At 42.3% G+C, this 19,933-nt stretch overlaps 1 protein-coding gene across 3 annotated transcripts; it reads left to right on the top strand.

Moving 5' to 3' along the window:
• Nucleotides 1-4,348: 4,348 nt before the first annotated feature.
• Nucleotides 4,349-16,420, top strand: TAGLN3 (transgelin 3). Of its 3 annotated transcripts, none has more exons than XM_085304923.1 (5): nt 4,349-4,709; nt 5,646-5,827; nt 6,706-6,880; nt 11,533-11,635; nt 15,861-16,420. In XM_085304923.1, the coding sequence occupies exons 2-5, from the start codon at nt 5,648-5,650 to the stop codon at nt 16,000-16,002; spliced, it is 600 nt and encodes a 199-aa protein (XP_085161049.1). In that variant the 5' UTR covers nt 4,349-4,709; nt 5,646-5,647; the 3' UTR covers nt 16,003-16,420. The 3 variants fall into 3 exon arrangements, with proteins under 3 accessions (XP_085161049.1, XP_085161047.1, XP_085161048.1); XM_085304921.1 differs by having other exon boundaries at nt 5,605-5,827; XM_085304922.1 differs by lacking the exon at nt 4,349-4,709 and adding an exon at nt 4,750-5,224.
• Nucleotides 16,421-19,933: the final 3,513 nt, after the last annotated feature.

Genomic DNA, 19,933 nt, shown 5'->3' with positions numbered 1-19,933 from the left:
CTCTGATGTTTGGAGCACTAGAGTCATACTGCAATACCCAGTTCCCTCAATGAACCAGTGCCTTGGTCAAAGTCACAGCATTGGTTCTGGGCTTGTGACTCCTCTTCCTCTCCTTCCCCCTAAAAAATAAGAAAGGAAAATAATGGCCTGAGGAATAATGAGACATGAACCTCCTTGATTAAGTGTTACTCAATTGTGCTATTACAAATAGGCAGGTTTATATCACACTGCAGAATCATTTAAAAAAATTTAAAAGATTGCAAAAAAAAAAATTATGATGAAAATACTCAAAGGCTTCCCTGGAAAAAGGATTTTGCATTTGAACTCTCTCTTAAGACGAGCAATCCCTGCCTTGAGCTGCAGTACAACTTCAGTCAGGTTTGGAGAAACGTAGAATTTCAATAACGCTTTGTGAAAATCAACAGCTGTGTGAAGAACACATATCCAAACGCCCTGTTTTCCCCTCTGCCGTTGTACTCAAGCCCTGCACAAAGAGGAAAGGCAAAACAAACTCGGATCTTATATTTAATAGCAGGCAGCTTGCTGTGTACATACTTCTAAGGCCACTGTGCATATTGCTTTTTCCCTGCCAGGTGTTTTCAGTGGGATGGGATTACTGTAAGAGTTGGGAAGTTTGGGGAGAAGGGCTAGAGATGAAGGACAAAAGTACACAGATCACAAATTTACTGCTTGCAGGTCAGTTTGTGTGGTTCAAATTGATTTTGTTGCTATAGGACCTCATCTTGTTTTGATACATACTTGACTAGAAGAATGATAAAAGTTTCAGCCTAGGACACGTTACACACGGTTAAATTACAGGACCTATTACAGTGTAGTTGAAGGCTTGACCTCATATTTCTGTTTCCAGTCTTGCATAGGTATGCGATATGGTCCAACACTTCAAGCTCGCTAAAGAGAAATGGGCACCCTCCATATRACGCAGTAACTGTAGCTTCTGATCTGGTTATGGGTGAGGAATAGACATGTTCTCAGCCCACCACAGGGTCTGGTCTTGTGTTTGGCAAATGACTTAGCTAGCTCTGCGTTTATATTTGGAACAAAAATCAAATGACAGCTGCTAAAACTTCCAGTCATTTGGTTCTGAAACTAAAATACGGATTTGAAGTGCTCTTAGATTGGTATATAGAAGGTAGTGTTCTTTCTGCACCTTCTGACCTGCACCAAGTTATCTGTTCACCTCCCACGCAGCAATGTGAGAAGGTCACTGCTGCCTGTCAGGGTGGAAGCAGGCGCCTGGGGCTCTGGCAAAGGCATGCTGAACAGCAGCTCGCTTGAAGGCTGGAGCGGCATAAATGGTCTGCCCAGGCTTTGGGCCTGGAAAAGCAATCCCTGAAGGACAGAGGCTGCCTGGAATGAGGTCTGGGCCAAAGAAGTGCTGTCCTTTGCTGAATATGAATCATAAGATACTTGCTTAAGTTAGCTAGTGTTTCCTGTCCTTGACGTGCTCTACTTTTTGTATTTTACATCTGCATTTTAAATTAATGGGGAAGTCAGGACTCTTAAAATCACTGCTGACATTGTCTTCTGCTTCTGATGCCTCTGTAGCCTAATTTGCACTGTTAAAAAGATGACAATGTTTTAATAGCTTCCCCCCCCCAATCTGACTACTTCTCTTGCATACAGCACCCCCAGATATCTTATGACAAAGCAGGGCCATGAATAAAACCAAGAGTCTGCACAGCACTTCTCTGGCCTTACAACTCTCCGAGAAGGCCCTCCGCTTGCTTTGAGCTCTTACCGATCCTTGGCACCCTACCTGCAATTCCAGAAGGTGCTACATCAGCCCGTTGGAGCACATGCAGCGAGCATCTTTAMACAGTCCTTATGAAAAGTTTCCTTGTGAAGGGAAGTGCTGTAGGTGCTTTGGAAACTATCCTGAAAGATTTTTTTACCTACTTGGGAAAGGTCCATTATTGCACAGCCTAGACTTAGATAGCTTCATCGGAGGGAAGCTGACCCAGCGTGCTTCAAAAGAAAGCGCATTGAAAGTCCARATTCTTTCTGTGGGGTGAATTGTTGAGCAGTAAATCTGACAAAAGCTGAGGGTTGCTTTGTGGAAGGAGTTTTACTTTTCCCTCTTTATTCTAGTTAGAAACCATTGAAAACTATCAAATTACCCTGGATGTAAACATAGGTAGTGAGCAAATTAATGTTGGTTTTGTTGTTGTTGACAGCATTTGTTTATGTATTTACAAAGATTTTTAAGCCTATAAGTGATATTGTGATTATTTATATTACTTGAGGCATAGCATGAGCCATAGGATGTAGACGGATTAAATCTTGCTTCAGGACCCCAAGTTTCATCTCTGTTTTACATTTTTCTTTATAAGTATTATATTTTTATTTGTAAATTCCAATCTTGRGTTCCCAAGAAAGTTAAAATAGGACAGAAACCCTCAGAAGCAGTTGCAATGTTGTAACGGCTAAGGACCTCCGCTGCCGAAAACCTGCGCCTCGCTCTACGTCACCTCTCTGGCCATTACTGTTGCACCTCCTGCCTCTGCACAGCCGAGCTCTTTGGTCGCAGTGTTTTGCACAGAGCTGGTGCCCACCAGCTTATCTCCTGTTTCCCTCTGCGTTTTTTKGGGTTTTTTTCTTTTCTCTTTTTAAAGCTGATGGTTCGTATGACAGAACGCTGCTGCAAAGCACTTTTCTGCATGTGCTGTCGCTTTGGCTACGCTGAGATGTGGGTTTTGCCTGCTTCCAGATAGATGGCTTTCCGGGAGATTTTTTTTTTTTTTTAATCTTTGCTGTTTACTAATCACAAGTTGYATAAGTTGGAATCTTACTAGGAGTTTGGGAATTTTTTGGTGATTACTGATAACATGCTGAATAGTTCAGTGCTGAGAACATATCCTTGTACAAGCAGAATGAAAATATACCTGCTCCTTGGTGATTTCTCAATTACAGTCACAATAAGAGACCTCCTAGTTAGCCAGCTTTCGTCTGTTTAATGTCTCATGTTGTTTGGTTCCCTAATTAACATGTCATGTGGTAGCCAAGTCTAATGTATTACAGAGCTTTTAGTAAATTGCATTAATACTATTGCTTTTGAAATCAAAATTACTCTATTGTTTTTCCTGGGGCTGAAGTCACTATAGCAGCCTTACAATTTGATTACTCCTACTTTGAAAATATTGGTACAAGACTGGCATTTTTCCAACTCTCTCTGCAACTTTCCCAGGTTTCAAAGCCACATTAAAAATCGGTATCGATGGACAAGACGGCTTTCACTGTGCGGAGTGATCCAATGAGAACAGGTTGCGTAGCCAGCGTCAGGCGGGAAGGGGGAGACTTCTGCTGCGCCGCTTACGGGAGTTAAATTACTCGCCCCTGCCCCCAAGTCAGCGAGTGAGCTGGAGGCTGACACRAAGGTGCAGCACAGCTCTCGTGAAATCCCCCTGCAAGGGAGCACTGAGCAACCTGACGTGACCGGAAACGGCCAGGCGACCCCGAGAGCTCCCCTTTAAAGGGAAGAATGCAAAAAGATGTGGCAGTACAAAACAGAGTTCCCTCTTCTCTGTGGCACCTTGCAGAGCGGAAGGCCTTGCCCTTAGCCGCTGCCTGCCCGGGCAGGCCAAACCCCGGGGCCGCTTTTTACTGCTGCCGCTGGGGTTCGCGCGTCCTCCCGTCCCGTCCCGGGCTGGGCCCTTTGCTCCYGCGCGCCGAGGCTGGTCCGTCTGCTGTGCCTCTAACGGCGCGTTCTCCCGGGCGGAAAGCGCTCGAGCGATGGCCTCGCCGCCCAGCACGCCGAGTTRTGTAATCCAATGTTTCACTGGGTTTTAAAACTGCCAGGGCGCAGGCCAGAAAGCACTAAACGAAATGCCTGTGGAAGAGAACGATGAATTAGGTCATCTATTAAATTTTTCATCTYTTGAGTCTGCTCAAGCCCAGGAGCATCCCAAGCAGCATAAATCTGAGAATTCATGGCCTTAAATAAGAAAGTAATGGATGAAGAGGCCATTATGAGATAGATATACAAGGAGTTGCACTTTATTTATTCATTTACTTATTTTTTTTTAGGCAGCAGAAAGAGTTTCACTGGCAGAGAGCTGACTGTGAATCCCCTTGGTTTAGAAACCTTATTGTGTAGCAAACTAAATACCATACATTTACYGAAAGGTAACTATTTTATAGCAGGTTTGATTTACAGCATGACTGAAAGACATTTGAAGTCTGGTGCTGCTCAGAGAGGAGTAAAATTGTTTTGTTTAATAAAGGATAAATATGTACAAAGGAGACTGAAGTAAAAGTCTCTTGGCTTACCGCGCTTTCCTTCACTTCCCTCCCATCACTGCAATGCTACAATCAAAATTTAAACTACTGTACGTGGGCATAGCTCCCTTGATTTCAGTGCGAGTGTGCTGACTCACACCAGCAGAAAATGTGRTCTTTATGCTTTACAGTATGTTTGCTAGTTTTTGCCGGTTCTCGCTTATTTTCAATGGCTTATTTCCTCAGGATACTATTTGACAGCCTAATATATACTGACGAYGGGGTGATTGCCTTAATAGTCTACCTACCTGCTTTCTCCTCCTTGACTTTGCATCCTGTATCCCCCCATCAGGACTCCCTGTGAGCACTTGAGCAGCGGGCAGGAGCAGTTACTTTCCACGCACTGACCATGCTAGCATCATGCTGCAGAAGACAGAGAACAAGGTTTCGCTTCTACTTTGCAGAAGTAATTTGTATGTATTTTATTTGCTTTTATTACCTTTGTTTAGTGGAGCAGGAGCCAGTGAAGTCCCTCTCTTTGTATTTCTAGCTGCAGGGCACTGGGGTGCTTGGGGCAGTTTGGGTCGGTGTAGACTGGGGGAAGTAAAACGGAGGCTGCAGGGTGGCCAAGCGCAAGGCGGAGGAAACGTGCAGGAAAAGAGCCTGCAGATGGGCGAGATAAACAGGACCCCCCCACGGGCTGTGACTGAGTAGGCAGGCCTCTTTGATGGCTCTTAGCAACGCCCCTGCTCTGACCCTCCTCATATGTGAGGAAAATCAAATCAATACACTGTTCTTCAAACCACGATGCTGCAGCAGCAGCAGCAGCAGGGCGTTGTGGCAGCCTTCGTCTCCTCTTAAATTCGTCGACGCTTTCCAATTTGCTGATCTCTGGATACCCATCACTGCTGAGGAAGACCCTGATTGCATCTCTAAAAGGATTCCTTGAGCTCCCATGTGTAACCTTCCTCCTATTAGAAAGTATTAGGTAGGCAATTTTAAAGTGCTTTTGGATTTGCAGGCAGCCTTAACATTGATCTGAAAACTCTGTTGTATTCTCTGTAATCAGAGCAGAAGCCTCTTCTTAAAACCTACCCTGTTTAAAATCTTCTTTTTCTACTTACTCTGTTTCTGTGGGTTGGGGGGGAGGAGTTTTTTTTATTTTTTTCTTCTTTTTAAAGAATTTTCTAGCTGGTGTGCATCTTTGGAAAAGGATATTCCCTCTTTGATCCCTCCCTTGTTCTGCAGAACAGCTCGAACCGTTGCCATGCCGTTACTTTCAGCATTGGTGAACATCTGTTCAACTGTGTAGCACGTATAGCAGGCTGTTCACTCTTTTATTATTTAATTTTCTCCTGTGTACTTCAGAGCTGCCGACTGGAACCCACTAAGTTCTGTTCTGGTTGCAGAGATGGCTAACAGAGGACCAAGCTATGGCTTAAGCCGAGAAGTTCAGGAAAAGATTGAGCAGAAATATGACCCGGAATTAGAGTCTAGGCTCGTGAACTGGATTATTATTCAGTGTGGAGAACARATAGAGCATCCTCCGCCCGGAAGGCAGCATTTTCAGACCTGGTTGATGGACGGAACGGTAAGCGTTTTTCCCAATTCTGTACCTGCATGTGTTTACATATACACAGGGAATTTGTATATAATATCATCTGTGTCCTTGTTTTCTGTTTTCATCCAAATAAATTGGTCAGAGCCAGTATAGAAATACATATCTTAGCAGCTGACTGATTTCCTTTGGAGGAAAGAGGAAATCTTAACCTCGGAAAATAATTATTCTACTGGTGCACTGGGATTAGTACAGTACTTGTGATTCTTATGAGTCATGTAGTCTATATATGAGTATGACTCATTCCTTCAGCAGCATTTCTCATGCAGTTAGATCTGTTTTAAAATCGGTGTATGCTTTTTTGTATAAGAAATCAACATTGGTAGAGAAAGGTGAATAGATGCAGAAAATTTGTTACAGTAGATTGTCATAACTCTTTTCTTCTTGGAAAGAATTCTGTAGCTAAAACATTGTATTTCATTGGTTTATTGAACAACAGACAAATGCTGCTGTTTGCAGAGGACTCTAAGAATAGGCTAATCATTGAATCTCTGCCAAAGTGACTTTAACAATATTTCAATTGACATTGCTTATTTTTTTGGCCTATGCATGTGGGTTTCTTTTCTGTCAGTTGTTATATAACCTTTACCAGTGATTGCTTTGTTGTTTCCAGCAGATTAGGATTTATTTGGTCAGCCTATTGCCATCAGTTAATGAAAGCTTTAATGCATTTCTAATATACTTTGATTATTATCAATTGAGGTTTTCTCCTCTTTGTTTTTAATTGAAGAAATTATGTCCCTGACAAAAACTGACCAGGTCAAACCACTTTGCAGCATCATTTCATGTGCAGAAATTGCCTTCTAGTTTGGTGACTGCTTAATAATTCTGTTTCTGTGTTTGTCTCTCAGCTGTTATGCAAGTTRATAAACAGTTTACATCCAAAGGGAAATGAGCCCATTGCAAAGATYTCTGAATCAAAAATGGCTTTCAAGCAGATGGAACAAATTTCTCAGTTCTTAAAAGCTGCTGAAATCTACGGAGTAAGAACAACAGATATTTTCCAGACAGTGGATTTATGGGAAGGTAAAAATAATAAACTTGACGTGAGCTTGCAGTCTTCATTTTACTTGCTTTGATGTGTTGTAATGGTGCATTTTGTCTAAGACAGGTTCTCTAATGTAATTATCTTTTGTTTCTGTTTGCCTTACCTCATTACCATGTTCTTCCAGTGGCGCATTATCTCCTCTGAGGGACAGACATTACCCTGAGGGCATAATGGCTAATGCATTATCCAAAAGCCATCATTCTGACAGAAATCCACAGACCTAATAAAACAAATGTTCCCCATGCTAATTATTTGCAAGTAAACAGCCTCTAACAGCAAATATAGAGAACCTTCTTTTTCTGATGACGGGCTTTTATKGTAGTTTTCAAATTATAAGCAAGGCTCAAATTAAAGCTATAAAACTCATTCCCAAGAGCACATACAGCTCTTTGGAGCTTGTGAGGGCTCACTCATGGCTAGCTAGAAGCAAAGCTCGCTACTGGAATATAGGGGACTGTGCAGAGATGTAAGCAGAGCATCCCTTACTAACTATACTGTCTTTTTAGAAAGGTCACTATGGAAACAGCAGAAAAACTCGGAACGCCCCTGTGGTTTTGCAGTTGTGGAGGTGAAGGTTATCTCCATCCCATGTGGGCAGTGGAAACTGTTTTCTGGTTCCTGAAGAGCTGATTCATGTTCATATGGCTGCTTTTAGCCACTTCTGTGTTGATGCATTGCTCCCGGTGCTCAAACTAAATATACTCTATATCCTGKGTCTCTCTGGACAAGGAGGCGTGTAATGCTTCACGTGCGTTCAAAGCAGAGACAGCTTCAGGGTAGTGAAGGGCAGGTGTTGAGAGGTGTGAAATGGCCAAAAATCCACAAAGGGAATGAAACAGTGGGAGGAGGGAAATAATCCCTGGGGAAAACTGCTCAGGGTAGTAGGAATAGGAACATGCAGTGTCAGGACACAGGCTGTCAAGACATGTGGAAGGGATCACTCCTCTGAAGGACGGCTCAGTAAATGAAGGCTTTGCAGATGGGCTAGGGAAGGATGTACCGACAGCCTGAGCTACTAGGATCGGCAGCGTTCTCAGGGTACCAGGCCTGCCTGACAGATTTTACCTTTGGGCACAAGGGCAGGATTGTTTCTCACAGTTCAGTCTTCAGTGTTTCATCCAATCTTTACATATCTTAAATGAAGGGTTTTTCATTTCCCTGGAATAACACCCTCCCTCCCTGTCCCAGCCAAGCAGGCTGCTGAAAGGAAAGCTCCATCTATCTTACAAGGGATGGAATTAGCTCATTTCAGATGCTGTTCTTGGCAGTCTTTTGCATCTCGTAATAGCTTCACACCATGCAAATGAAAATACAGTACATTGATTCTTATGATGAAAAGGACTTGCTTTGAAGAGAACAAGCTCATAATGATGGTGACTGTCCCCTCATTTTTCTTTCTTTCTTTCATCACCTTTGCTCAAGAGATGTAAGGAAAAAAAGCCAGTAACTCCAGATGACAGGAAGCCAAAACACAATCCCCCAGCTGAGAAGGGASCCATTGGGAGCCATACAAGGCTTGTCTCTACTGTTATTTTAGGACCTCCCAAAATTATTCCATATTCCTTACTTCCCCATTCTGTCTTCTTATTTCCTTGGCTCATTTTGGTGCTGAGATGAAATGCTTTATCACTCCAGGAATGAGCCTGTACAGGCTTTTTGCATCTAACTGTAGCTCTGACTTCTGGCATCTCTGCTGTTTCATCTGAACCCAGGTGCATTAGCTGTACAGAAAGGACAGTATTTTTTTTGCTATTTCATAATTATGATACTCTTGTTTTTCAGAAAGATTTCTCAGGCCATAACCTGTTTGGAAAGAGAGGAGTTGTCAACATATATTTATAGGGAAAGAGAAGTACGTGCAACTGAAAACCAACTTCTCTCTGGCACTGATTGTTTTCTGGGAGCTTTTGATTTGAGATTCTTAGTAATAATTAACAAAAAGTATTTCAGGAGGCAATCTGGTATTGGCTTTTCAAATTCAYTTATTCATCCGGTGCATTTTTCTTCATCCGTGTCTTCTTGGTCCAGGAGAAGCATCACTTCTCCTCTGGTCCTTTCTCATTTGAATGTACTGGGCTGAGAAGCTTTCCCTAATCCATGCCCCATGTATTATGTTCACAGTTTTTTACCAGCTTCTCCCTAGTGAGGGAGATTTCCAGAGAACTAAGAGGCAGAGGTAACTCTAGATAGGTGTCCAGCTTTTACAAACAGCATTTCAGAAACACTGTGCAGATCAATCTCTCTCTTTGGGTCTGAATGCGCCCCTTTCTGGACTTGGCAGTGAAGGCCTTTCAGCTAGATTTCCCCCAAAGAAAAGAGATCTCTTCCAACAGATTATCATATGAACCAAACAGAGGACCCTTCCTTCCTGTGCAGGCAGGGCCAAGGTCCTGCTTAGTCAAAGCACACTGCAAAGGACATTGAAGCTGCAGAAGAARTGACAGAAGGAGATACAGCAAATATGCTGCTGTTAGCATGGGTCCCTGCAGCCCAATTCAAGGAGATAGTGGCTTGGAAGGCAGACAGGAGACCCACAGGGCTTTCTTGTGAATGGTTAAGTGCTCGAGCCAGCGGGGAGGTGCTAACTGCAGTTTTCTGAAATGCCAGAGTCAAGTTTGGCTTCAGAGAATGCCTATGCCTTCTTTCAAATGGCTGGAGTGTTAGGTAACTTTTTCAGCTGAGATTTAAACCTCCCAGCTCTTTTTATGCCCATCCCCAAGCATGATATGAAATTTCTTGTAACATCTGTGGTCTCTTCATACCCTCTTCTTCTCTGCCTCTCCTAGCTGCCTGTGTCCTTTACTGAAAAAGGGTAAATGTTGCAAGACGAAGAGATTTAGGGTGTTCCCTCATCCACAGCATCCTTCACTTGCAGCAAGGAGGCCCTGCTTTGCAGTGCCTTGGCTGCTGCTTTGTTTTGTCACGTGGCCTTCGCTCCTACTCTGTTTTTCCCTGCAGCGTCTCCCACTCGCCACTGACAATTAAAGCAGAGCTGAGTGCAGAGGGTGGGGGAGGCTGCCAGATGGCTCAGTGAGGCTCATCACGATATTTTGCTACCCGTCTTTTGTTTCTTTTCTTTTTTCTTTTTTTTTTTTGCACCTGCCATTATTGTTCAGCTCATTCACTTTTAAATACATCTTTGTATCCCTCCTCATCCTTGTCATTCACCGCACTCCTCGTTCTATGGGAGGCATCCCAAGGACATTATATGTGGCATCTGTTACAGCATATGGTACATCTGCTGCTTTGGGGATTTCTGAGTGTTTTTGCCTCACGCTCTTCCATGTGTGTTTGTGTACATGCGTGTGAGAGATGTTGGGCTCTTCAGCTGCCCTCTCTTAAGCAAGGACCACATCTCRTGTGGTGTTTGTGTTAACAAAGACAGTAAAACAAGGATTTGGGATGATTAACTGTTTTATGAGCAAATGGTCCCCTGCAGATAAGATTAACGTAAACTTTAAGAGGCTATATGACAGCCACAGTTGGAAACTGCTAGACATTTTCAGCTATAGGGTGTCTTCCTCACCTCAACCAATGCTTTATGCTTTTACGTTTGAATGAAACAAAGCCCTGAACTTAATCTATGTATAATTAGGGAGATGCATAGCATAAACGCATAATGTGTGAAGGCTGCTTTCCAGTACACAGCAGCCGGTCTACAATGATTTTCCTTAGTATTGGTCCATTTGGAGKTATTTCTGAAGTCTATCAATCATCATCATGTCTCTAGTATCGCATGTTTTTATGGATTTTTTATTTCTCCTTTTGAAGAAATTGAACCTGAATCCTCTAGAAAGCTTTTCTCTCTCCTTTGATTATGGAAAGAACCTAAACAACTAGTGGAGATGAGATATGTAACTTTTACTSGGCTGAAGATGAGATGAGCTCTGTGTTCTTGAAAAGAGGAATGGAGTGGGATAAGATAAGGAAGGGGAAAGTGGAAGAATAATGAAAGAATGAACTGTATAACAGGATCTGAAAGTATGAAACTGCAGAGCATGGATTTTTGGTAGTCTGAGAAAGGAAGCCATGAAGAAGGATTTGGAGACTGATTTGGTGGGTAATTTGTGAAGGATTGATGCAAATTGCCTGTGCAGGACTTCTACAGGACTTCTGTGAGCTCTGTTGGCACATGGACCATCTGCAATTGCCAAAGGTTTATGGTGGGATTGGTCTCACCCTTTTACCAGAGAMCAAAGTGAGATGCAGCACAGTCTTCTACTGCCCTGCCGTCAGCCACGTTTTCTGCACTCAGCAGCATTCAGTATCTTCCCATTGTGTGTGTCAAAGTGATCTCTTCTTGTGGCAAAATTCTGCCGACAGAATTATCGAGCAGGACTTAAAATAGCATGGAGGAAAGACATTAAAATAGTAATAGGCCTGGAAACCTGAAAATGCCTGAATTGTAAGTCTTGCTTTAACACAGTCCCTTTGATAGGTTTCAATAAGCTCTTCTGTGTCAGTATCTCCATTTCAGCATCTGCAAAATAGTATCTATAATGTTATTACTGCACCTTCTTAGGTGAGTTCAGAGAAATAATTAACACATTGGATGAAAAAAWTTATCAACATGCCAAGATACTTGTTGTGCAAGGCCTTCTTGTATTAATTTCACTCTCTGGCTTTCTAGGGAAGGACATGGCAGCAGTGCAGAGGACCTTAATGGCTCTAGGCAGTTTGGCAGTGACTAAGGATGATGGCTGCTACAAGGGGGATCCATCCTGGTTTCACAGGTAAAATCTAAAAACGGCTTCCCAGAGCGCCTTCCACAGGAAGCTGGTAATGTTGTCTGCCTTTAGGCTTTAGGAGTGACTTTAAGGAAATATAATGGGAAAGGAAGAGAAGAATCTTTCCAAAATAGTCTTGAAATAGAGAGGTTTTCTCTCTGGAGTCTGGAGGAAGAAGCAAATACCCAACCAAGCAGCAGCATTTTATACCCTTCACAGGTTCCYAGCTTGTTAGCATCACTGCTGGGCTCATTTCTTACCATATCTTTCTGGCCTAAAATTACACAAATGCTGTTGGGGAGAAGCCCCTATGGGAGCTGTGTAGCACAGCCATGCTGCCACCTCTACCCTGTAGCCCCCTCATTCCACCATACACATCCCTCCTGCTGACCTGGAGGTGGGAAGGAGCCACTAGAAACAGTATGATGTGTGCACCTCATCCAGCTCTGGGCTCCCCTGAAGCCCTSCCTTGTGAACATGGCTTTTAGAAGGGGGAGTGAGGTGGAGACCATCCTAGACAGCCAGCTTTTGGCGGTGCACACTGGGAGAAATGCAGCATCCTGCCGCCAGTAGCCTTTGTACTTATTTCTCTGTACAAGGGGTCTACACTGATCCCTGAAGAAGAGACATAATTTTCCTATCCACCAACATTACCCCAACTCTTATTCCTTAAAAGGACAATGACAATACTTAGGAAATTCAGCCCCTAGTTTTGGTGACGTCCATCTATTGAGCAGCTCCAGCTAATCTTCCGTATCCATTTACGAGGAAAAGGAAATGAAAGCAGTGCAGCTGCTTGAGCTACACAGACAGGTGTGCTAAGAGTGTGTCTGGTAGCAAAGGTGTACTTTTGCCTCACATCAGGTAATAGACAGAAAGACGTGAAGACCAGATTGCCRTATATGTCAGCAGGTAAACCCTCATGTAGAGCCCTGAATTTCCTTCAGTTATTAGCTCATCGTTAGCCTTCTGTGGGATGAAGTTGGCAGGTCTGCTGAGAGCACATCCATGTACCTAGCAAAGAGAAGGCATGAAGCCTTTCTCTTTTTTTAATCAAAACAAAAATGATTTCCTTCCCTAATCATCCTTTTTTTTCTTGTGGAGTAGCATTTATCTGTGAGGAATTCTCTCTCGTAGCAAAAATATTATTTGCTCTAAAATTTGGTTCAGCTAGGGAAGCTGAGACGAAGGGATGGTAAGAAAAGCAACTCCTTCCACAGTGAGCATGCCTGCCCCACTTGCATATTACTGAAATGAGTTTCCACTATCCAAGAGTACTTCTTACGCTGCAATGTCTGAGGCATGTTAGCAAAGCGAGTGCTTGCTGCCTGTTTTTTTGCTTCCTTTAATTTGTCTGATGTCTGCGTGAGCAAACTTCACTTTGTTTATGTTAAAGCTTGAGCTGGCTTAAATGAGGCTAAAGGAGACCTGAGTTTTAAGTGAAGATGCTCAAACTCCTGTACAGTCTTTATATAAAATTAGTTTAAATTAACTTAATATAGTCCACAAAGAGATTTGTATTTATTGACTATAATCAGTTTTAAAAATCAAACCCAGTTACAAGCTTTAATATAAACCAGACATGAAATCACTATGAGCCAGATAGGCTTACTTGTTTTATATAACTAAAACAAATTCCTACAGGGAAAAATTAATTTTCATCTGTGGATGGGAACAGTATTCATCAGCGTAACTCTAGATATGATCACTTCCATCCTTCCCTTTCTGTCCTGCTTGTGCTACACAGCTATTGCAGCCTCTAAAGCCCCAGTTTATAGACTGCTGKCTTAAGGAAAACTGATCTTATTTCCTTAAGGATCTTAAGGCAGATCAGGAGCTGTTTGCTGAGTGACTTTGCTGTCCCTACAGGCCAATCATGTCCCCTCATTGCCACCCAGCATTGGTCATGAATCAGGGCCTTCAAACTGATTCTTAATCTTATTAAGCTAAATTGAAAGACATCAAGATTAAACAGAGTAAGAGTATTCATGCAGAGCTCTATCATGATTAAAAAACACCCACACTTGAACTAAGCTGTTTAACTTTCCACTGGCAGTGTCTGACATACCCAGTTCCATCAGGCTTGATTTTCCCCTTCTCATATGTTCTAGTGAAGTTTGTGGATCCACGGCTGTGTATTATCTTGCAGTTTGCCAGTTATCAACACTAGTGCAAAGATGGCAAAAAAACTATCAGATCTGAATGGTGGTATTTTCCACTCAGTTTGCAGTAAAGCTGATGTCAGGTGGTGGCAGAAGAGGCCAAACAGAACTTGAAACCTGCTGAACCTCGAGGGGAGCAAACTTGCCCTCTCCTTTTTTTCCTGCAGTCTCAGAAAAGGCCACTTCCAGCAACCTAAAAACAAATCATAAGTACGTGCTGTTATCTGTTAAAATCATCATATGCTGAATGCAGTGCTTATGATGGTAAAAATAACTCAATATGATCCAAACTGTCTATATACTCAACTGTTATTAGTATATCCAGACTTCCCTTTGGGCTCTTTTTTTTTTTAAAAAAAATTTCTTCTTTGCAGTTCTCATTTCTTCCTGTTCTTAATTACATTTCAACTTTCTGTAGTGAACAAATTACTCAATAACATGGCTGAAAATACTAGGAGGAAAAAGGAGAAAGAAATAGAATGAGTTCCTGGGATTTTAATTAAAACAAAGGCAGATACAGTGAACCTGAAATTCAATTAGGTAATAGGAGTAGTTCTAAAAACATCCTCTCTTGGAGATTCTGGCAGCTGTTTTCTGGCCATGTAGGGATTCTGKAAAAGAAATTAAGCAGCAGTGAGACGGGGTTGCTCTCCGAGATGCCTAAAGTTCTGCATGCCTCCCTCCAAAAAGGCATGCTTTTTGGGAAGAGATCTGAGATCTGACCCTGTGATGGGCTTCTATAAATCCTCTTATGAATCTATACATTAATACTGGAGGTCCATCCTAGAAAATGACAGGTTGGTGATGGTTTTCAATGGATGTTTCTCACCTTTCTGCTGGGCTGGGCTTCTAGCCAGGTGAGGGTTCTCCTGCAGCATCCTGAGCACCCTGCGCCTAGTCCAGCAGGGGAAAGTTTAAGAAGTGCTTTTCTGGACTCGAGCCAGGGCACTCAGCACAGTGCAGGATCAGACCCTCACAGAGGATTATACTGATGGTTTTCAATCACAGCAGCTGCCTAATCTAGGATTCTGATCTAATGGTGGAGTGGGGAGAAGCAGGGGAATTGTAATGCGATGCCATATTGCGGAGTAACCTGATCCCAGGACAAATAGATACTGTGGGGAGAAAGGTCCTACCTGGGTGGAAGTAGAGTCTGGTGGATTGAAAGCTTCCCTCAGTTTGGGTCTCTGTTGATTTTTATAGTCTAATTGGCAGCAGCAGACTGACGCTTCTCCTTTTTAAATGACTTGTTTCCTCCAACTTATATGTATGTAAGATTAATCAAAGATGAATAGACAGTTTCTCACAAGGCAGCAGAGTACAAACTTTTGTGCCACTTCCTAACAACCACTTTTGCCCTTAGTGCTATTTTCAATGAAAAAAATGGTTCTTTTAAGTTCCAATAAAGGTTCATTGATCTAAGAGCTTATGAGACCACAGATACCAAACAAACGTGGTCAGTATGTTTTGACATAAGATACAGGATTGTCATATGRTTAAGACACAGGTGCAAAGGCCAAAATCTAATGCTTAGAGGAGAGATCTGGGAACTGTGACAGAGGCAATTTTACTGTCCTGGGGGTAACCATCGTCCACTCTGTGATAATGAGCAACTCGCTTCTCCATCCCATTGTATCCTCAGGGTATGTTCAGCGCTTATTTGCATCACTGAAYCAGATTATGCCAATGCTCTAGATGGATACCAAATTGTATTACAGCACAGGTAAATGTCTCATTGATCAGACCCCATGGAGCTGTATGGTTCAACAATATACAACATTATATGAATATTTTACCTATCACAGTTGCTCAGGAAGTCCTGGGAGAATCTTGAGTATATAGTAAAGAAAAAGTCTGAAGTATTGTGGGTTTGAGCAGGACATTGCTTCTAACTGCAGGAAAGCAATTAACCTAGCCAATATTGTCTGCCCCAAAGGATGGTGAAAATGAAATATTGCATTGCAGAGGGAACATTTATTAACATGAGCCAATTTTGAATTGCTTTTCATGGTCATCTGGGCATATGCAGAATGATGGTGTGTGTTGCTTTTTTGTGTGCATCTGGACAGGAAAGCACAGCAGAATCGGCGAGGATTTTCAGAAGAGCAGCTTCGTCAAGGACAGAATGTAATAGGCCTTCAGATGGGCAGCAACAAAGGAGCATCACAGTCAGGCATGACAGGCTATGGGATGCCAAGGCAAATTATCTAAAAGCATCTGCCTGTAGAGAAAACACTCCTTCTGCAGCATGGTCTGATTAAGAAAAAAAAAAAAAAAAAAAAAAAAAAAAAGCTCATTAGTTCCTTTTCTGCCTGGTTTTTTAATAGTTAGTGTGCTCTAAGATTTGGCATATTTTTGTTTTGGTTTGTTTTGGTTTGGTTTTGCAGCCGCAACTGTTCATCTAGGAACACGGGTTTTTGTGGTGGTGTGTGTCAGTTCACAGCACGTGTGCACTGCTGCCTCCTCTTTCACTTCTGAACTATGCAAAGACAATTATTCTGTATTAATTTATTTGCAAACTGTTATCTTCCATATTTGTCTCACACCACTCATATCTCAACCAGTAACCTCGTTCTTCAATTCAGTGATGATATTGTTTGACCTAAGAATAAAGATAATTAAAACTGCCTCTTAGACTCATTCTTTAAAGGAGATAAATGCAATTAAAACCAACCGACACATGGTACGGTCCTGAGGAGTTAAATGTTTTAATTGATCCATCTTTCTCATCTTTAACCCAGAGCTTACTTTGAGTGGCTTCTTGCTATCATGTTTACAGTCTGTGTTATGTACTTAATTTAACATTTGTCAAAGGCACACCCAAATTTTCCTAAAAAGAGAAAAGATCTATTATCCTGAGTCTGATTTGTGTGGTTTCACCCAATTTTGCTCAGATTTGACGACACTTTGCAAAAGATTAATTTTTTCTGAATGCAATGCAAACCTTATGTCTTCATCATTAAAGCAGAATCCATGAAACAGAAGTGAGAACGGGTTTTGCCTTGTGATAGTTGATATTATGTCAGGCAAATTGCTGCAAATCAAGGTGTTCTAAATGCAAAGAAAGAAATAAATGTGCCAGAATGTTTCTGACTTTAAACACCCCTACAGTTCAAGTCTGAAGAATTTGTTACGCTTACCAGTGTGTRTTTTTGTAAATTTGGTTAGGAGTTCATTTCAGAACAGGTCTCTGGAGAATCAACAGCGGTATTACCTGATGGCCAAGTCATCTGGCCACAGAAGCTTGCAAGAGCAGGTCCACCAAGTTAGTGCAGCTTGCATTGCTATGTGGCATATATGCTCAGGGGAATCACACCATTTTCTCTGTAGGCTTTTCCTCCTATTAACTATTTGTCAGCTTCACTGGCAAAGCCCAATCACTTCTTTCCTAAAGGCAAGTAGAAATGTGTGATTACCAAACTTTGTGTATTTTTCAGTTCTTAGGCTTCCAAGAAAACCTAAAAATGTAGTATCTGGGAAGGCAGCAGGTGRAAGGTAGCTTGCTCTGATAGCTAGCTGTTTGCTCACATACATAAGTTGAGGTGACTTCAGTCCTAGGTCTGAACCCTGCAATGCAAAATGGCAGCCAGTTGTCCACTAAGTAGCCCTGGGAGACTGTGACTCACAGATTGGTGAGGCTTCAGAAGTTACTACCACTGTTTAAACTGAAGGGATGGTTCCCCTAAGTCTGGGTAAGAACCTTCCTCCTTGGAGAAACATGGGAATAATGCCAATCCGCTTCATTCAATCCTGGCTGAAGCATAGTGGAGTGCAGGAAGTGGGAAGTGATATAATGATGATATGATGTGGTTGGGGCTGAGCTGATTTATAGCAGCTGCTGCAGAAAGGATCAGCCCCACTTGTACCTCCTCTTGCATCTACCAGGTTATCTTGGCCCTTCCGTTGCACTCTTGTCAAACACTTTTTTTTAAAGTTGTTCCACCTTACTATCTGCTTAGGGTTATTTTTTATTACTTTGTGAGGTGAASTAGCTCAGCACATGAGTACTTGAGATGGTACATGGAGGAAAAAGTATCTAGGGGGAGGAACTCAATTTTCAGCTGTAGTGGGAGGTTAGCTCAATGCAAAGTGTAACATGTAACTTCCTCCTGCACGTTACATTAGGGATGCCTTGAAGAGAATAGCCGGGAGATTGCAATCCTTCTTGCTAAGAGCAGGTATACTGCTTGAGAACCACCCCCCCACACACACATCAAAATGCACTAGACAGATAAGAGCAAGACAAATGTTGGAAATTTCACCTTGGAGAACATGAACATGAAAAGCAGCCATCATCCTTTAATAGAAAGTAGAAAGTCACAGTCGCAGCAGTCAAAGCAGCTCATGTTAGTAACTAGATGAGAGGAAGAACTCKCTTGTAGTTAAGAGGTCTGAAAGACAGCTTGTTCCTCTGCTGCACACCGTCAAAGCAGGTGCCAGTCTGCTCTTGGTGACCTGGGTCTCTTGCCTCCATCCAGCTGAAGAATTGTTGTTCACTATGTCCTTCTAGTTGAAAACACCATTTTTGTGTGCCACATGGTTACTGCATTCATGGGGTATGTCACTGTTTTTGCTGCATCCTTGATTGCCACAGCAGAGCGTCACCTGGCCCTCTTCCCTGACAGATTTCCTTCCCTGAGCTTGCAGCCAACAAAGGAGACCGGGGAAAATTCAGCAGCAAGACTGAAGCTGGGGATTTTCACCCGAGTGGTTGAAGTAGCTAGCACAACTACTTTGTAGCCAGAAGAAAGGCCTACTGGGCAGAGCAGTGTCTATCCAGCCAGGTGCTCTGGCTCTAGCAGTGGCAGAACCAGAGGCAACGTAGGGAGATCACATGAACCCGGCCACCTTCTGTAGGCCCTTTCCTTCATTCTCCAAACAGCTTCTGGGATTGCTGTAACCCGGCACATCCCAGGAAAAGAATGGCCATGGCCCAAGTAAATGTTCTTTCGTTAAAGCTACATTCCCTAATTAAATGTGCTTTCATCAGGTTTTGGCATTCTAGCAGTCTCACCGAAGTTATTGCAGAAAATATTGCACAGTAAATACATAGCAAGTTTAACAAGCCGTATTAACAACAGCTAAGCGCGGTAAGAAGGAAAATCTGTAACCTTTGGCTGTACCCTCAGGACCTGTTTGTGTGGGAATAACAACACCAAAAAAGACAGATATCCAGAATCTTACCTTTGGTAACAGCTCCCCTACTAAGCCCGCCACACAGCCTTTTATTACCTTAAACCATCAAGTTAATAAAGCTCTTTATTTCTGGCAGGTAGGTGCTCCAAAGTATACTTTAATCAGTGGGTTAACCTTATCCTTCAGTATTCCTGTAGTACAAGCTTAGAAATATTAACTTTGCAAACACCTTCAAACATACTCCAGTTTATTGATGTCCCTCTATTATAACATCCTTACTACCAAATCTACATACATCTTAAGCTAAGAAGTAAATTAATATACTACAAGGCTAATCTAGTAACCAACTTATCAGAAAGGATTATAGCTTTTYTTACATTAAAGACAAGCTATTGTAAGCCTACTTCTACTACCTCAAATACATTTATGTGGGTCTCCCAAAAGCCTGATTAATTTCTATTACAACCTTCTGCATTGTTGCTGCTAAAATCCTTAATATACTTTCTAAATATGCTCAAATTGGCAACAGTAGGGATGCACTCAGCAGACATAAAGAGCTGCATACATCCTAGCGGTTAGAATTATCCTTATATTCAGCAATCAATAAACTACAGGTAATGGAAAGCACTGAGACTGCATGACATGGAGAGCAAAGAAAATATGAAGTAAACATGAACTTCATTTCATGAAGGGAGGAAGAGAAGTACAAGAGCTTTGAACATATATTGGAGGGTATCGCGTAAACAAGTTTTTTTTTTTATTTATTTATTTGTTTTTGAGTGGGAGATCATGATTATCTCCCCTGTTAGGTATTGGGGTCTCTGATGCTCAGGGGATGGTTTCCCCCACAAGTGAAGAATTACTCCTCACTTCAGGCTGCAGCCTCCTTATAGTTCAAAAGCCACCATGAGTTGAGRTATGTCCCCTCACACATTGCTGGCTGTAACTTGGATTGGAAAACTATTCGAGCTTAAAAAAAAAATGTATTTTTGTGAGAAAGTATTTT

This window comes from Rhea americana, unplaced genomic scaffold, assembly GCF_003343005.1.
Source record: "Rhea americana isolate MKP2758 unplaced genomic scaffold, rheAme1 scaffold_213, whole genome shotgun sequence".
NCBI lineage: Eukaryota > Metazoa > Chordata > Aves > Rheiformes > Rheidae > Rhea > Rhea americana.
The sequence above is the reverse complement of the archived record's forward strand: the minus strand, read 5'-3'. Positions and strand labels throughout refer to the sequence as shown.